An 18,804-nucleotide genomic window follows, 5' to 3' on the forward strand; every position below is an offset into this window, starting at 1 on the left:
TGGACTATTACACAGGCCTACAACAGAAGTCCGACCAGTCTTGAAATGCGTTTGTTTATGACTATAGGGGAAAATATGTGTTTTTAAAGTGTTAGTAGTAACAAGGTTGTATAAATGAAACAGTGTGGTCACTACAATGAAAATCCAAGGCAAATCAAAGTAAAACCAAAGGAGTTGATTTGATGGGGTTTGATACTACAGAGGAAATGTTGCTGGAAGGCAAGAAACTGAAATAGCCAATGTAATTTCATAGAGTGGAGATACTTTTAACTTCTAAAATGTTCTAGTAATTTTTTTTTGCAGGAATTCCTTTCAAATAGCTTCATTTGTTGAGTACCTTAATAATTGTTTGAAGCCCTTCTCTTTTGTGGGATCAGTGGTTAACCCCTCCCCTTGGATATCCCGTGGCAGCCCAAGAGGAACCAGAGAAAACATTACCAGGGGACTGCCTTATCTGCAATAAACAAAATGTTATTTTTTTTTTCCAAAATGCAATGCCAGGAACCCCTCAAGACTGCCCAGATTCTAGCCCGTGTTTCAAACAGTTAATTTCCAGCTTGATTTTTGTCACCCCAGCTGTCACACTGCTGCCTTTGCCTCATGTGACGCCCGGATGAATCCTTGCGGTGCTGGCAGGGAGCAGCCCTCTTGTCCTCCCCAACAATGCATTCCTCAGCGAAATCCAGTGAACTTTGGAACAAAGAGGGTTTGTCTCTCACGCTGGCAAGGCTCAGATCAAGTGTTTGCTCTGTGTGCTCAGAGTGCTGCTCTCAAACCAACGCTGGGCAGCCCGGGACCTCGAAGGGAAACTGAAGCAGCAGGTTCTGGCCACCCTCCTGCAGCTGGGGCTACACCTTTGGATTTCTGAACCTGAACTGGGGATATCCAGATCCAGCATTTGGGACAGAAGGCCTGGATTTGCCAAACAGAGTGATGGAATCGCTGAGGCTGGGAAAGACACATCTTTGCATGGAGGCACAGAGCCCTCACATGAACACAACTCAATTTTCATCATGTCTCATGCAATAGAGCCCTACTTGAATCCAGGCTTAGCAAGAGAAGATGGTAACTAATGCCAGATGCTTCTGAAATACCTCAACATCACCAGTCAGACACTAGGAAGAAATGGAGAATCCACCTCTCTGAAACGATGGTTCCTGAAAACTGAGAAAAATGCAGGAAAGAAAAGTGACAGTCGTTCAGACTTGGCAGGCTCTTTGGAACAGCAGCAGAACAATTAATGTCTATATTACACCCTGTGACTAATCCACTTATTTCAGAAAAAAAAAAAAAAAAAAGGAAAAATTTGGTTGGATGAGCACCAGGTGATTCAGGACAAAGGAGGTGCTCCAAGTGCTCTAGGAAATGGAAACAACTCTCACTCCGCTGTGTCACTGACGAGTCTCCTCAGCCAGGATAGGTTTCATTAAAATAAACCTCTTGTGTCATGGGTCTGAGAGAGAAGATCTCCTAATAGTCACAAGCTGCTGTGTGAATTTTAGTGTCTCCTTAGTTTTTGCCCTCTAGATAAAAACAACCAAAAAAATTAAGAATACAATAGGGAGATTCTGGTGCAATCCTGTTAAAAAAGCTCGGTTGTGACTTGGTGAGTCTGCTGGAGCTAACTAAGAAAATAAAATTTTCAGTTGAGTGAAATGATCTCCAGAGTATATTCCTTTAGTTATGTAATTGGAATTTGGTGCAGGCAGTGGGGCTTGGTATTAAAGGAGCCCTAAGGCAGAACTGGGAGCAGAAGGTTGTGCTCAGCTGCAGAATTCAGCTTGATGTCAGTGGATGTCTGTGGGATTCCCTGGGAAAACTGGGGAGAAAGGAAAGAAAACAAGAAAAATGGTGTTTCTTACCCATTCCCTGCAAACCCTAATTAGCTGTTTGGAATCTCAATCTACACGAGGATTTGTTGTAGGAACAAAACAATGTTTATTTATACCCAGTTATAAATATTTTTGTGGAGGGTTCCTGGGAAGGAGGACTACAGAGTTGAATTATTTGCTTCATACTCCAAAATTAGAATAGAAGGATAAACAGGACAGGAAATCCAGCATACAAACAAGCAAACAAGGATTTTGTTTCTGAGCTTTGCTTCAACCCCAGTTCTGGCCAAGTAGGTGACTTGGTAGCACTGGGAACAGCATAAAGTCAGGAACCCATAGATACAATGCAATTATTTACTAAATATATATATGTATTCTAGATCAAATTGCTTTTGATCCCTTCTCTTCCCATTAAAGAAACCTTTGGGAGAGTTTCTCAGGGATGTGAAGTTTTGTCAGAGTTCTGAGCACTTTCAGCTGTTTGTTCATTCCCCCCTCCCAGTGGGATGGGAACTGGGGAAAAATAAAATAAAATAAAATAAAATAAAATAAAATAAAATAAAATAAAATAAAATAAAATAAAATAAAATAAAATAAAATAAAATAAAATAAAGTAAAATAAATGTCTTGACCCCCCCAGCCTCCTCGTTGGCACAGCAGCACGAGGAGCTGACAAATCCTTGACTGAGTGTGAGAGTTGCTCAGAACCATCAGTGTGTTCTCAGTGTTATTCTCATCCTTAATGCAAACAGGGCACTGTGCCAGCTGCTAGGAAGAAAATTACCTTCCCCAGGCAGAACCAGTGCAGTGGTGTAATTCAGTCATTGGGTTGACACTTCTGAGGGATTTTTTCGTGGTGCTGCAAATGAAATATTTATTACTGGTGCCGAGATGATCACTTGAGCGCATACTGCTGAGTGGACAAGCACAGGCTAGATGGTTGAGTCGTGACAGACACACCAGGAGGAAATGAAATAACCTAATACCAAAGTCAGACAGTTATTTGAAGGAAAAAAGCTGCCAAGTGATGGTTGGTGTGTCTTGTCTGAGGGCAGAGGAGGCGACAAAAATAAGTGGCCCCCAGAAATTCATTTAAAAAGAGCAAAGGAAGTGTCCTTCCCGTGCTCCTGGTTCTTGACACCTTTGTGTTTGCAGACACCAGCCTTCACTGTGAGATTGGCATGACACTGATTCCCTACAAACCAAACAAAAAACCAAAACAAAAGGCCAAATAAACAATTTTAACTTACATTTTGGCTTTAATTCTTTGTATTTTTAAACTAGGACATGAAAGGCAAAAAATCCCAGGTCTTGCTTTTCATGTTTTCATGCACCAGTGATAAATGTTTATGTGGCATTTGGCTGTTTGCATTTCCAGCATATTTCAGTCTGATTTATGAATGTGCACAAGACATTCTGAAAGGCTGGGTAAGTCCTGAGAAGCCAAACTCCTCACAACCACAAAGCATACAATCATGGAAGGGAAAAAAATTAAATGGTTTTCTGATCAGCAACCAAAAGTAATAAAAACTCAACAAAATTCCTTCTTCTGGAAAGCAGATATGAAATGTCTTTCACCTCTTGACTGACATTTGGGTGAGAGCTGAAAAGTTTCCTGGCTGAGATTCAACCTCTTGGATGACATTTGTGGTTTTGCCTGGTTTAGGATGTATGATAATGGGAAAGCTACCAATTGATATAACAAACCTTTAGAATAGATTGTGTCTTTCAGCCTTAAAGATTGCAAACAAAACGTCTTTAACAGCTCAGTGTATTTTGAATTTGGATTTATTCTATCTAGAGAAGTTAAAACTCAATGGAAAAGATATTAATCAGTGCTCAAAACAATTAGAATATTTTATAGCCACAAATCCAGCTGTGGTAAGATCAATTTTTACATTTCATTTCCAGAGATGATTCACTCTCACCAAATTAAATCTTCCTTCCTTTCAATAAACCTTGAAATATTTCTTGATGCCTCATTCCCATTTTCACTCCAGCTCACAAAATTTTAAGAGGTTAGATAAATGGTTTTAGAATGATGTGAGAGGAGAATTAAAGAGGAGAAAAATGATAAAATAATAGTGCCAAACAACTTGTGGCATGAAAATTGAAATTATTTCTTAATCCCTTAAGAGGTGTTAGGATTACAAAGCTGTTCTAAGGGCATTGTAGCAGAATTTCTTGTAAATAAAAATATCACAGCTTCCCACGAATGGCATATGTGAGACTGTCATCAGTGAAGTATTTTGGTGGCTCTTGATATGTAAAGTTTGCCCTGCATTCACCCAGTGAACGATGCTGACCTTTGCTCTGACATTATCCCGTGTGAAAGCAGCTTCTTTGTGCCAGTCTTGCAGGAAAACCATCAAGAACAGAAACAACAACTGCCAGGAGGGTGACAGCACCAACCACTGGTGTGGGGGAATTGTCAGCAGCAGGGGGAAGATATTTAAATATTTATATTAAGATAAATTTTGTATTAAGAGATTTAGAAGTTCCCTGTGTAGTGTTTCAGAAGCAGGGGCTCAGACCATCACTTGGAATTTTTAATCAAACAGACCACACTTCAACACAGTAAAACACTTGCATTTTAAGCACAGAGACATTAATTTGAGAGACAAAATAGATTTATTGCTTTGTAAACATTCCTTCCTCCAATTATAAATTGTGTTGCTCACAGAACATATTAATTTTAGCTTGGAAATCTCTGCATTTTTAAAATAAGCACAGATCCACAATTGTTTCAATGAGAAATACAGCGCTAAAAGCAATATTCAAAATAATTAGAATATTGTATAGCCGCAATTCTGGTTGCTAGAAGAGCCCAGCCCTATGAGTGAAAGTTATTGGGGTTTGATCTCAGTGTATTGAAGATCAAGGCACAAAGAGCTCCAGTGTTAAAGGGACGGCTCCCAGATCAAAGCCAGAAATAAGCAAACTCACAGATTCATTGCTTTCAACTATTTGGACAGGCTTCATATTAGCAGGGATGACAACTCAACTAAGTAAACTTCATAAGCAGAAAACGACTGAAGGAATGAAATATTTCTCAAGAAAGCTGGGAATTTGCCCCCAGCTGGCTCTCATGAAATCATGGGATCATTTAGGTTTGAAAAGACCTTTAAGGTTATCGTGTCCTACCATTAAACTAGCTCAGATAAGTCCACCAACAAACCATATCCCCAAGTGCCATCAAATTCACAATCAGAATGGAGCTGATTAGCACAATTCAATGAGTTATAGCACTAAGACGGATTACAGGCAGCTCTCCTTTGGGACAGCCAGAGAAGTTACACTTTCTAAAAACACAAAAAAAAAGCAGAAAACTTGAAAGGTGAAAGCAGAAGGGTGAAAGCAGAAGCTTGCAAGGTGTTGATCTCTTCTTTTTCACGGCAAAGCTGGCAAAAGCAGGTTTCAGTGACAGGTGACAAAGCCGTGGCTTTTCTTGGAGCCTGTTGGTCATCCTAGAACATGTGTAAGAGGAATTTTTTCCTCTTTCCCGGTGCTCTCACTCGAAGCATGCCCTTCATGGAGCTGAATGGGTCCGACCACCACATCCACTTCTTCCTCAGCAGAACTGGTGTCTCTCTTGGCTCTGGAGCTGCAGCCCCTGTAGCAGCGGGAGGAGTAGTCCCCAAGCCTGCAGACCAGCATCTGGCACTTGAGGTACACTGACGGGTGCTGGCTCATGAACTCAAAGGCGTTAAATTTGAACCGAGCAAAGTGGCTGGAAGGGGAGCGGAACGTGCTGTAGGAAGGATCTCTAGGACACCTAGGAAGGAGCAAAAAAGGGAATTAGTCTTCACAGATGCGCACATGCATGTTCCTGCAAAATTAAAATTCAAATGATTCAATTTATTGTTATAAATTCCTGCAAAATTCAGATTAAAACTGAATTATATCATAGTAGGCTGCTAAAAATACAGTGGGATAAAAATGCAGCTTTCATAGCATAGTATGGACTTCAAAAATATAGACTTTTTAAAGAAGTAGCTGCAGTATTGGCAACTCTTCCTTTTTTTTTTCAAAGAGAAGGCCACTTTAAGTGGTGAAGAGGGACCAACAGACTGTCAGTAATGTCAGTGTTATACAAGGCACAAAAATTAGTCTAATGCTTGACCTGGTTTTACTAAAATATTTAACTCCGAGGATGACAATTCCTACTGTCAGTTTTCACTGTCTCATCTACTTTTCTCCCACTACTTTGAACTTTGCTTGCGGGACAAAGACGGAGTAAGTGAAATGAAATGATAGTAAGGCCTAAATATAATTTCTTACTTCCAGGCTCATAAAAATAAAAAAAAAAAATCAAAGACCACATTTTGCAGCCTGTTGATAGTGAGTTCTAACCCCATTCAGATGGGCTGTATGATTTAAAATAAATGTGGATGGGCAGGTGTGCTTCTAACAGCTTGAAGAAAGCTCTTACCTATTCTTGACTAAGTAATAGGCCAGCGTGTTAAAGTCACGAGGGTCAGGTGATGCCACACACGTGTCCACAACCACCTTCAGGTTGGGGTCTGAGCTGTGGAGACAAGCCTGGAGGTACAGGTTTTGGTTGAGGTCGATGTAGTAGGGGGAGCTGCGCACTTGCTGCTGGAAGGCTGGGGAATTGTAGAAGGTGATGTTCATGTCGTATCTTCCAAACTGGAACTCGTTCACCTCCACGGTGTCCTCGGCAGCGTACACCACCTGCTGCCAGCTCTTCCTCAGCATTTTGCAGCTGACGTGCAAGTTGATGTTCTTTTTCCTCTTGATTATGTGCCCAGAGGACTCAACCCTGATCGTGTTGGAGTAGTTGATGGTGTCGTTGTTCTCCTGTTTAACGAGGCAATTTAAAGTCCTGACTTTAATTGTGGAGAGAGTGGTTTCCCCAGGGAATGGGAAAACCTCAGCTTAATGCCCTGGGAAACCCCTTTCTAAGCAGAGTAAGAAAGAGGCTTACTCCCATGTTCCCTCAGTTCAAGTATGCAAATCGTTGCTAGAAGATTCCTTGTTCTTTGTGTTACCATAGGTTGATTTTTGGTGCAGGAATTTTAATATTCCTAATCGTTCTCCCCTATTGGATCCTTCCCTCAGACCCTGCCTTAACTCCTCCCCACACTGGGGTGTATAAATACCCCTGTGTGACCCTGGCCTAGTGCCTTTTGCCTCTTGTTTCTGCCTTATTCCAGTTTGCTCCAAATATAGTGTACACCTTATTGTTTGTTATTTTTGCTTTATTAAAATTCCATTTCTGGACAACTGGATCGAGGCTGCCTCTTTCTGTCAAGCTGTCACGGGGCAGAGTCCTGAGGAAACTCAAAGGGGTCTGATCATCTGGGCTCGGGCCCCTGGGAGTTTCAGAATTGCACTTTTGTCACATTTCAGCTAAGTTTTGCTAAGCTTAGGTATGCAGCTGAGTGCCCAAAACAGGGGGTGTACCTCTTGTGTTGTCCCACAGCCATTGTAGGGAATGTTGAACACAACCTCCTGCGACGTGACTGTCGGCCTGCAGCGATTGTCACTCAGGGTGACCCCCTCTGCTGAGTAGCCCTGGGACCGGAGGTAGCGTCTGCTGACCACTACGTGCATGTAGTCTGGCAAGCACTGAATGGCTGGTAGAAGAGGAAGGCACAATATGTTGGTGACTTTAGGAATTTGGTAATGATTAGAGGCAGTTTTTTTCTTTGATTTAGAAGTCAGGCAGTTCCCACCCCAACCCACTCAGTTTCATGCACATCATTCAATTTCCACAAATATTTTTAATTTACACAGATATTTATTTTGCAAACAAAACCAATAAATAAATAGGCTTGTCTGTTGAGAAACACTGGCCAGGAACTTACTGGTGTTGTGACCTGCTGGAATGGAGGAGTAGTGAGCCTGAAACCCTCTGAAGGAGTATCTGGAATCGCTGTGGAAGCGAACACTCATCATGTTTGAAGTGGACACGTATGTGGGAAAGGAACCAGAACAGAATCTCCCAAGAAGAGGGGAAGAGTGGAGAGGTCCATCATAGACTTCAATGTAGTCATACTGGCACGTCCCACTTTGCATCCTGGTAGAAGAACATCAGCACCTTGTCAAGTCCATTCCAGAAACTCTGATTTCATGCCTAACATGTGATAAAGCCTTTCAGCATTTAAAGTTTTCTCAGCACAAATTGAATTTGGCTTTTATGCAGCTTTCACAGAAAACGGTGAGTGAAAAATGCAATAGCAATCCGGATTTTGATCTGGTCTTCCAACTGTGGATGTTGTTTGACGTATCTTTAAAATAGGGAAGGTTCCCTGTTTCAGGTAAGATTTCGAACTTCTCAAGCAAGTTCTGACTTTGATATTTGCCCAGGGAATCAATGTTTTACTTACGCAATATCTCTAAATGTGAGCGTTACACGGAAATTGTTCTCTACTTGTATTTCCCACACGCAGTCGGCGTCGTTTGGATAACTTCCAGGATAGTTGGGACTCTGCAGCATCCCAGAGGAATCTGAGACTGAGCCACCACAAAAATAAGGTGCTGCAGAGAGAAATGGGAAAGAATTAACTTACAGGAATGTCTGCAAAAGTGTACTTGATCTGTATGTGCCTCATCCACAGCCATCAAAAGGCAGGTCCCCTGATAGTCTATAGGAGCTGAATCAAAACTAATATTTGGTTTTGGGTTAAGGTGTGCTTTCATGCTGGATTTGAAATTCCTGCAGTGGTGGATTTCTATCCATGGTGTCAGACTACCCTCTTCAGGCTGGGCTGGTAACACCTGGATGCTTTCTGCCTCTTCTTAGAGTTGAGGTCAATTCTAGGAGGTGTCATGACAGCTGAAATGAAAGTACCTTCTTCAACAGACAGCCTCTCATCAGTTATTCTGCTGCTTCTCTTTATTTCCCTAAGGTATTTGGAGGGTGTATAAGTTGCAAGTTTTCTAGAAAACTGTAATTTTCTGGTCTCAGACTGAAATAAGCACTTCAGGAAGCTGGGAAAATGCTTAAGCACAAACATAACTGCAAAAAGCTTTAGTGTTCCTGGCAGCATGAATGACATAATTCTTGTTAAATACACAGATAATCCTAAAAGTGTCTTTATAGGAAGGTGAGCACAAGCTCTGAACATAAATCCTGCAAGACATGACGTTTAAAGATGAAAATCCATTTTATATTCTGCTTGAAAAAGATCACTCACACTTGCAGTGATATTGTCATAGAGACAAAGGACAGATTTACAGAAACATGCAACAGAGAGGCAGACAGACCACAAATTAGCAAGGTGAGAAGAACCACAGAAAAGCACAACCTGGCGGAGGTGTTGAGGTGGCCACTGGAGCTGTGGGTGTGAAGGAAGAAGAGACACACGTGAGAAGTGCAGCTCATGGGAAAGGTACTGGGGCCTGGACGTGGCCATGCCTTGAGGCACAGAGTGCTAAAATGGGGACCACAGGGACGAAGGGAAGTGGAAACAGGAGACCAGGCATGGTCTCCATAGGGCCATGAGCTCCATAGGAGACCCAGTTGCCTCCAATGCAAATGATCCTATTCTCTTTTTGCCTGATCATATCCCAAAACACAGATCATGTCTAGCAAACAGTTCTCGTATGATCCATGCAGGAATTGAAGGGGTGAAGGCAGAATGATCACTGGGCATATTGCTCCAGATTGCAGTGAGAGGCGATCCCTCTGCAAAGAGTTTCCTTAAGCCAGCAATGGCTGCGGAGTTCCTGGACTCAAGGCACAGCTGCCTCATTTGCCAGCTTTTCCCCAGGCTCTCTTTGCATCCTCACTTTAGTTTGTGGTGGCCTAACTGGAGAGGCTCAGGGCAGTGCAACCAGCTCTGGCAAGGGAGATGAGGAGCAGTAGGGAGAGCAGTGAGTGAGAGTGGACAGGGTTACCTGGTGTGCTGCTCTTTGCTGTGGTAGCCGTTGTCGTTGTGGTGGGCACTGGGGTGGACACCTTGGTTGTGGGAGGGGTTGGTGCTGTGGTGGTCATTTCCAGAGGGGTGGATGTCTCTGTTAGGGAGGTGATGAGTTCAATGGCAATGGCCATGAAAAGCAGAGCTGGAGGCCTAATGCCAGGAGGGAGGGTGGAACTCTTTCCTTCCTTTCTCCCATCCTGGCACCAGCCTGAGCTGTCCCCAGTCATGCCCCATCCTTCCTTGAAGAACAACCCCTCAATCCAGAGCTTTGCCTCTTCAGTGGATGCCAACAGTAGGAATTATGAGAGCCTGCTGTTCCCTCTCTGTGCAAGAATGGGGTTTTTGCATGGCATTGGCTTCATTCCCAGGCAGCAGAAGACCGCAGCCTCTGCCCTGGCCTGACCCAGAACCCTCTTAGAATGATATGCCAGAGGCCCAGTGGTGTCTGCTGGCCCCTCACCTGCACAGATGACACTGGCATCTTCACTGTGCCTGCAGTTGTGCACGCCCCAGCCGCTGTGCCGGCACATCCGCAGGGAGGGCTCGTCCCCGCGGCACTGCACATCGTCCAGGAAGATGCGACCGGAGCCAAGGCCAAAGCGAGCGTTGCGTGGGGCGTCCAGGGGCTGTCCACAGCCCAGCTGCTGGCACACCACCTGGGCATCCCGCATGTCCCACTGGTCGTCACACACCGTCCCCCAGGAGCTGCCGTCGTACAGCTCCACGCGGCCCTCACAGCCGTTCCTGCCGCCTGACAGCCGCACGCTGGGCCCTGGAACACAGCACATGGTGTTGGTTTGAGGCCCTCCAACCCAGCGCCTGCAGCCCCCAACACCACCCCATCTGTTTTGGAGATTTTGCCACAGTGACCATGATCTGGGGTGGTGTGGACCCCAAGGTCTAGGAGAGGACTGTGGCTGAGGAAAGACCCTGGGTATGGAGATGGCACATATGCCCTATTGAGGAACTTGCTGGGGGCTGCTGCATCTGCCAGGAGACAGAGGTGCTCAAGAGCCTGGGTCATGTGCAGAAATGCCCTTTGCTACCCGTGCATGTGGCCCATTCATTGAGGGGAGCCCTCATGCACCCTGGAGATGTCAGGGGCACAGACCAGCAGCAGCCTTGCACCGACCAGGATCAGCCCTGTTGGACTCCCCTCTTCTCTTATCGTGCCAGACTGGGGCTGGCTTTTAAAGCCGGCCTAAGCTGGGTGAGCTGGGCTTACCTGTTGTGAGCGGCCATTGAGCAGGAGGGGTTGGCTGGGTGGCTGCAACAAAGAACAGGGAGTGAACAACTGGGGAGTGAGTGCAGCAGGATTTAAACAATGGATTGACATGGATGTGGACATGGGCATGGACACAGACAGGGACATGGGCATGGACATGGACATGAAAATCCAGGCTGTAGGACTAAAAGATGATGAGAGCATGGAGTTCTGTCCGGCTTTTCCTCTGCCCAGACACCAGTCTGATGTGCTCCCAGTCCTGCTCCATCTTTCACACTCCACCATCTCTCAATCTGCTTTTTGCCACTTCATCACTCAGCCCCATCTCCATCAGGAGAAGTCAGCATGCCTGCTTTCAGTGTTGGAACCCAAAAGCCTCCTGATGGTGTCAGCTGGCCACCCACCTGCACAGATGACACTGGCGTCCTCACTGTGCCTGCAGTTGTGCACACCCCAGCCACTGTGCCGGCACATCCGCAGGGAGGGCTCGTCCCCGCGGCATTGCACGTCGTCCAGGAAGATGCGGCCGGAGCCAAGGCCAAAGCGGGCATTTTGTGGAGCACCCAGTGCAGCCAGGGGCTGTCCACAGCCCAGCTGCCGGCACACCACCTGGGCATCCCGCAGGTCCCACTGGTCGTCACACACCGTTCCCCAGGAGCTGCCATCGTACAGCTCCACGCGGCCCTCGCAGCCGTTCTTGCCGCCCGACAGCCGCACGCTGGGCCCTGGAACACGGCACATGGCATTGGATCGAGCCCCTCCAACCCAGCATCCACAGTCCTCAACACCTCCCCTACTGTGCTGGAGATTTTGCCACAGTGACCATAATCTGGGGTGGTGGAGAACTAAGGGGATCCAGAGAGGGCAGTGGCTGAGAAAAGGTCCCTGGGATACACATGGCAGATATGACCTCCACTGGCCCTTGCTGCTGGTGTCCTGATAGGGCTTCCTGGGGACAGAGGTGCTCAGGACCCTGGGTAGTGTGCAGAAAAGTCCTTTGCTACCCTTGCATGTGGCCCATTCACAGTGGGGAGCACTCATGCACCCTGGAGATGTCAGAGACACAGGGGAGCAGCAGCGTGCACTGATCAGGACCAGCCCTTTTGGGCTCCCTTGTCCCCCTCTTGTAATCAGGCTGGGGCCTGGCTTTAAAAGTGGGAATAAGAAGGCTGAGCTGGACTTACCACTTGTGAGTGGAGCCTGAGCAGGAGGTGTTGGCTGTGGCACTGCAAAGAAGAACAGGAAGTGAACAGAAGTGCAGTGAATGCATCCGGCTTGTGGCAAGGTGTTGACATGGATGTGGACATGGTCATGAACATGGACATGAAAATACAGGATGGAGGATTAAATGCGGAAGACAGCGTGGAGCTCCATCCCACATTTCCCTCCATCCAGACACAAGCCTGATGTATCCCCTAGTCCTGCCCTAAGTGCCAAACTCGGCAATCCATCCATCTGCTCATTGCCAACCTGCTGCTCTGCCCCAGCTGTATTGAGGGAGATCAGCTGGCCACCCACCTGCACAGATGACACTGGCATCCTCCATGTGCCTGCAGTTGTGCACACCCCAGCCGCTGTGCCGGCACATCCGCAGGGAAGGCTCATCCCCGCGGCATTGCACGTCGTCCAGGAAGATGCGGCCGGAGCCCAGGCCAAATCGGGCATTTTGTGGAGCACCCAGTGCAGCCAGGGGCTGTCCACAGCCCAGCTGCCGGCACACCACCTGGGCATCCCGCAGGTCCCACTGGTCGTCACACACTGTCCCCCAGGAGCTGCCATCGTACAGCTCCACGCGGCCCTCGCAGCCGTTCCTGCCGCCCGACAGCCGCACGCTGGGCCCTGGAACACGGCACAAGGAACAAGGACAAGCTGACACCAGCCCAGCACTCTGCTGTCCCCACATGGGACACTGCAACAAGGGAGCCTGCAAGGCTGCTGCCAGGCCAGGCATGGGGCTGGGGGGCTGGAATTACCTGTGGAATTTGGCCTGGATGTGGTGGGCTCTGGAGCTGTGGATGCAAGGAAGAATTTGGTGTAAATGACAAAGGCTTCAAACAGATTCAGCACAATGCCATAGAGACGAGAGTAGTCCATTTTCTAGGTCCCCCTGTCCTGTGATTCCTAAAACATCCTGCAGACTTCATTTACTCATCTGAAATGAGCATCTTGACTTTCCTGTTTTACACAGGACTCCCAGGGACCTCTTCTTAATTTCAAATCATTGAAGGCAGAAGCTTTCTTTCCTCCAGCCACATCCCCAGTTCCAGAACATGTCTAGGAAATATTTCTGGTACTATCCATGCAGGAATTGAGGCATTTAAGACAGAATGAACTTGTTGCTCCTGGTTGCAGTGGGAGGCGATCCCTCTGCAAAGAGTTTCATTAAGCCAGCAATGGCTGCGGAGTTCCTGGACTCAAGGCACAGCTGCCTCATTTGCCAGCTTTTCCCCAGGCTCTCTTTGCATCCTCACTGTAGTTTGTGGTGGCCTAACTGGAGAGGCTCAGGGCAGTGCAACCAGCTCTGGCAAGGGAGATGAGGAGCAGTAGGGAGAGCAGTGAGTGAGAGTGGACAGGGTTACCTGGTGTGCTGCTCTTTGCTGTGGTAGCCGTTGTCGTTGTGGTGGGCACTGGGGTGGACACCTTGGTTGTGGGAGGGGTTGGTGCTGTGGTGGTCATTTCCAGAGGGGTGGATGTCTCTGTTAGGGAGGTGATGAGTTCAATGGCAATGGCCATGAAAAGCAGAGCTGGAGGCCTAATGCCAGGAGGGAGGGTGGAGCTCTTTCCTTCCTTTCCCTCATCCTGGCACCAGCCTGAGCTGTCCCCAGTCATGCCCCATCCTTCCCAAAGAACAATCTTTCAATCCTGCTCTTTGCCCCCTCTGTGGATGCCAACTGAAGGACTGTGGGGAGCCCTCTCTGTGCCAGAATGAGGTTTTGGTATAACATTTGCTTCATTCCCAGGCAGCAGAAGACCAGATCTTGTCTAAGCTGTGGCCCGGCCAGGAGAGTACAGCTTGGCTGTTCCCAGAGGACACACCCAGAACCATCTCAGAGTTACATGCCAGAGGCCCAGTGGTGTCTGCTGGCCCCTCACCTGCACAGATGACACTGGCATCCTCCACGTGGTCACAGTTGTGCACGCCCCAGCCGCTGTGCCGGCACATCCGCAGGGAGGGCTCGTCCCCGCGGCACTGCACGTCATCCAGGAAGATGCGGCCGGAGCCAAGGCCAAAACGAGCATTGCGTGGGGCGTCCAGGGGCTGTCCACAGCCCAGCTGCTGGCACACCACCTGGGCATCCTGCATGTCCCACTGGTCGTCACACACCGTCCCCCAGGAGCTGCCGTCGTACAGCTCCACGCGGCCCTCGCAGCTGTTCCTGCCACCTGACAGCCGCACGCTGGGCCCTGGAACACGGCACAAGGAGCAACATCAGGTTTCCACTAACTCTGTGCCTGTAGCCATGAACTTCCCAACTGCTTTGCAGATTTTGCCACAGTGAGCCTGAGCTGGAGTAGTGGAAACCCATTAGGGATTGGGGGAGGATTCTCACTGAGCATAGACTGCAGGCATGCAGAGGACAGTCTAGCCCAGTCCAGGCACTTTTTGGTGTCCTGTTGGAGCTGCCTGGGTGCAGATGTCATTGATTCACTGAGGCATTTCCACAAAAAACATTTGCAACCCTTGGGAGGAAACCAACCCCCATGGGGACCATTTGGGCACCCTGGAGATGTCATGGGCCAAGGGGATCAGCAGCCTTGTACTAAGCAGAATCAGCACTGCAGAACTCTCTTCTCATCTTGTGCCAAGCTGAGCCTTGCTTTAAAACTGGGCATAAGTTGGGTGAGCAGGACTTACCTGTTGAGAGTGGCCATTGAGTAGGAGTGGTTGGACTGGCGTCTGCAAAGAAGAAGAGGGAGTGAACAAAAGCATAGTGAGGCTTGTGGCAGTGTAGGGACTTGGATGTGGACATGGTCATGAACACGGACATGACATTTCAGGCTGTAGGACTGTAATGGGAAGACAGCTTGGTTCCTCCCTTTACCTCCATTCTGATACTAGCTGGAGCCGTCCCCAGTCCTGCCCCATCCTCTCCAAAGAACAATCCCACCCTCCTGCTCTTTGCCCCCTCATTTAGCCTCTAAAGCAGGAAGCGTGGAAAACCCAGTGTGCCCTGTCTGTGTAAAAATGAGCCTTTTGCATCACACAGGCTTCAGCCACTGGTGGAAGAGGACCCCGGCCTTTCCTCTGCCCTGGCCATACCACGGGAGCTCAACTGTTCCCAGAGAACAGGCCCTGCAACTTCTTAGAATGATCTGCAAAGGGCTTGTGTCCTCTGCTGGCCACCCACCTGCACAGATGACACTGGCATCCTCCACGTGGTCACAGTTGTGCACGCCCCAGCCGCTGTGCCGGCACATCCGCAGGGAGGGCTCGTCCCCGCGGCACTGCACGTCGTCCAGGAAGATGTGGCCGGAGCCAAGGCCAAAGCGAGCATTGCGTGGGGCATCCAGGGGCTGTCCACAGCCCAGCTGCTGGCACACCACCTGGGCATCCCGCATGTCCCACTGGTCGTCACACACCGTCCCCCAGGAGCTGCCGTCGTACAGCTCCACGCGGCCCTCGCAGCTGTTCCTGCCACCCGACAGCCGCATGCCGGGCCCTGGAACACGGCACAAGGAGCAACATCAGCTTTCCAGCACCCCAGCATCCACAGTCCCCACCACCTCCCCAAATGTTTTGAAGATTTTGCCACAGTGATTTTGGTTTGAGGTGGTGCAAACCTAAAGAGACCAAGTGTCCTAGGGTGACTTTATGATGTTTGTATCCCCAGCTGTCTGTTCTGTTTGTGCTGTATATTGAGTTCTGCCACCCACAGCAAGGACTTTCTCAGTTAGCCGTCTCATTCCAGAACAAGAGATTTTATTGTTTCATATCATTCATTCTTTGTGCTTGTGGGCACATTGTTTGCTAAATAAATAGGTTTTTTCCATTTTTCTCCGAGCAGGTTTTTTCCCTGTCCTGTTGTGGGGAGGGGCTGTTTGGGTTTGCTTCCTAGAGGGGCCTTTTTTGGCGGTTTTCTCCCAAATTTGCCCTAAACTAGGACAATAAGGAAGTGAGAGAGCAAAGACTCCAGGTGCATGGAAGGCTGATGCATAATGAGCAAGGATCTGCTGGGGAATCCCATGAGAACAACCTGGGGGTGGTGGGAGCTGCTTGGGGCATGGGGGGACTTGCCAAAAAAGCCATTTTTGCACACTATGATCACGGGACATCCCCTGAGGAGTACCACTCATACACCTTCCAGACGTTTGAGGGCCCTGACGGGGTATCCACAAGGGATTGGTCACCTCTGCTTGATGATTGAAAAGCAACAGCCGTGAGCTGGCATCAGGACAGACACTTGTGTCTTGGGCTGGCGTAGCAAGCACATGGGCTTGAGGGAAGGGATTGCTCCCATCCACCTGGTACTTGCTGCCCCACAGCCAGGAGCCATGGAGTGTCTGGCAGTCCAGGGTTTGGACTGGGCACCACTGCAGCTGCCCTTCTGCGGAGGCTCAGATCCTCCCTGGCAGACGCCCTCAAATGACAAGACCTTTTGCTGTGGGCAGAAGGGACCACCGACATTGCAGTGAGCAGGCTCAGCCCAGCAGGGCCCCCCTCTCTTCTCCTTTAGTGCCAGGGTGGAGCTCACAATAAAACTGGCAATATGCTGGGTGGGAAGGAATTACCTGTTGTGTACGGCCATTGAGCAGGAGGGGTTGGATCGGCAGCTGCAAGGAAAAAGAGGGAGTGAACGAAAGAGAAGTAAAGGCAGCAAACTTGTGGGAGTGGATGGACATGGACATGGATAAGGGCGTGGACACGGACATGGATGTGGACATGGACGTGGACATGGACGTGCACATGGACATGGAAATGCTAAGCTCAAGGAATAAAGGGAGGAAAGGGCATGGAAGTCCTGCCACTGACCTGGCCAGACACTAGCCTGACATATCCCCAGTACAGCCCATGCTGTGATCCCACAAACCTACTCTTTGCAACCACATGGAGCATCTACACCTATGAGGCTGTTCTGCCCTCTCTCTGCAAAAATGGGGATTTTGCACTACGCGTTTTTCAGCACCAGGCAGCTGAAGACCCCAGGCTCTCCTCTCTGCCCTGGCTCTGTATGGCTGCTTCCCACGGAGGACACCAGAACCTGTCTGGTGTGAACTGCTGGAGAGCTGAATGTCCCTGCTGGCCCCTCACCTGCACAGATGACACTGGCATCCTCCATGTGCCTGCAGTTGTGCACACCCCAGCCACTGTGCCGGCACATCCGCAGGGAGGGCTCGTCCCCGCGGCATTGCACGTCGTCCAGGAAGATGTGGCCGGAGCCAAGGCCAAAGTGGGCAGTGTCCAGTGCAGCCAGGGGCTGTCCACAGCCCAGCTGCCGGCACATCACCTGGGCATCCTGCAGGTCCCACTCGTCGTCACACACCGTTCCCCAGGAGCTGCCATCGTACAGCTCCACGCGGCCCTCGCAGCCGTTCCTGCCGCCCGACAGCCGCACGCTGGGCCCTGGAACACGGCACAAGGAACAAGGACAAGCTGACACCAGCCCAGCACTCCGCTGTCCCCACATGGGACACTGCAACAAGGGAGCCTGCAAGGCTGCTGCCAGGCCAGGCATGGGGCTGGGGGGCTGGAATTACCTGTGGAATTTGGCCTGGATGTGGTGGGCTCTGGAGCTGTGGATGCAAGGAAGAATTTGGTGTAAATGACAAATGCTCCAAAGAGATTCAGCACAATGCCATACAGATGAGAGCAGTCCATTTTCTAGGAGCCCCTGTCCTACAACATCCCACAGACTTCATTCACTCATCTGAAATGACCATCTTGACTTTGCTGTTTCATGCACTGAACAGTGAGTGAGAGTGGACAGCGTTACCTGCTCTGCTCCTTTACATCTTTCCAATCCAGGTTGTACTTACTGCTCGCCACTGTTGAGGCAGTCATCTCTGCCATGAGAGTTGTTTCCTTGGTCTTCGGCACTGTACTGGACATCCCTGTTAGGAAGGTAATTCTTACAACGGCCACAGCATTTGGTATGATAAGTGAAGCTGGATCATTAATGCTGGTAGAGGGGGTGAAGCTCTGTCCAGTCATTTCCCATAGAGACACCAGTCCAAAGTGCTCTGAGTCCTTCCCCAGCCTCCCAGCTCTGTGATCCCTCAGTCCTTCTCTTTGCCACCTCCCTGAAACCCTACTCCTGCAGGCCAGGAGAGTCTGCTGTGCTCTCTATGTGCAAACAGGGCTTTTGCTTGGCACATGCTCAGCTCACCAGCCAACAGGAAACAACCAAGGTTGCTGCTCGGCCCTACATCTACCAGGAGAGGTCAGCATGGCTGCTTCCAAGGAAGGGCACCAAAATCCACCAGCGGGACTTGTCCCAGGGGTTAGTGTGACTCAGTAAAGAGATCAGGAGCACCAAGGAGACCAGTGAGTGGGAGATGACAGAGTTACCTGGTGTGGTCTCCTCTGCTGCCATAGCTTTTGTCTCTGAAGTGGTCAGCAATGGTGAAGGCGTCGTCTTTGCGGATGCTGTCGTCTCTGGTGAGGTAATCATCTCTGCTGGGGTGGACATCACTGTTGAGGTGGACATCTCTGCTGCGCTAGTGGGTAGCATTTTGCTGGTCATGCTGGTCAGATGTGGTGGGCTGGATGTTCCTGCTAAGGAGGTCATTAGTGCAATGACAATGGACATGGGATTGGACATGAAAAGCAGAGCTGCACAATTAACAGGGGAAGAGAACATGGAACTCTGCCCTGTCATTTTGGGAGTCTCCCTGCAGTGTAATCAGGTCTGGGAAGAAA

General features: G+C 49.0%; 1 protein-coding gene across 1 annotated transcript in view; it reads right to left on the reverse strand.

Moving 5' to 3' along the window:
- Nucleotides 1–4,444: 4,444 nt before the first annotated feature.
- The window catches only part of DMBT1 (deleted in malignant brain tumors 1), a 57,124-nt gene continuing 42,764 nt past the window's right edge, over nt 4,445–18,804 (reverse strand). The window contains exons 27-47 of the mRNA XM_066191624.1: nt 18,454–18,660; nt 17,922–17,996; nt 17,643–17,678; nt 17,197–17,508; nt 16,677–16,718; nt 15,296–15,607; nt 14,803–14,844; nt 14,040–14,351; nt 13,526–13,642; nt 12,920–12,955; nt 12,465–12,785; nt 12,131–12,172; nt 11,351–11,671; nt 10,947–10,988; nt 10,182–10,493; nt 9,699–9,815; nt 8,186–8,336; nt 7,664–7,875; nt 7,260–7,432; nt 6,265–6,653; nt 4,445–5,607 (exon numbers count right to left, since the gene is read on the reverse strand). Coding sequence (XP_066047721.1) covers nt 5,295–5,607; nt 6,265–6,653; nt 7,260–7,432; nt 7,664–7,875; nt 8,186–8,336; nt 9,699–9,815; nt 10,182–10,493; nt 10,947–10,988; nt 11,351–11,671; nt 12,131–12,172; nt 12,465–12,785; nt 12,920–12,955; nt 13,526–13,642; nt 14,040–14,351; nt 14,803–14,844; nt 15,296–15,607; nt 16,677–16,718; nt 17,197–17,508; nt 17,643–17,678; nt 17,922–17,996; nt 18,454–18,660 — 3,884 coding nt within the window. The 3' untranslated portion in view covers nt 4,445–5,294. The remainder of the gene's footprint in view (nt 5,608–6,264; nt 6,654–7,259; nt 7,433–7,663; nt 7,876–8,185; nt 8,337–9,698; nt 9,816–10,181; nt 10,494–10,946; nt 10,989–11,350; nt 11,672–12,130; nt 12,173–12,464; nt 12,786–12,919; nt 12,956–13,525; nt 13,643–14,039; nt 14,352–14,802; nt 14,845–15,295; nt 15,608–16,676; nt 16,719–17,196; nt 17,509–17,642; nt 17,679–17,921; nt 17,997–18,453; nt 18,661–18,804) is intronic.

Source organism: Chamaea fasciata, unplaced genomic scaffold (assembly GCF_029207755.1).
Source record: "Chamaea fasciata isolate MVZ Bird 193981 ecotype frontalis unplaced genomic scaffold, bChaFas1.0.hap1 SCAF_9, whole genome shotgun sequence".
NCBI classification, from domain to species: Eukaryota; Metazoa; Chordata; class Aves; order Passeriformes; family Sylviidae; genus Chamaea; species Chamaea fasciata.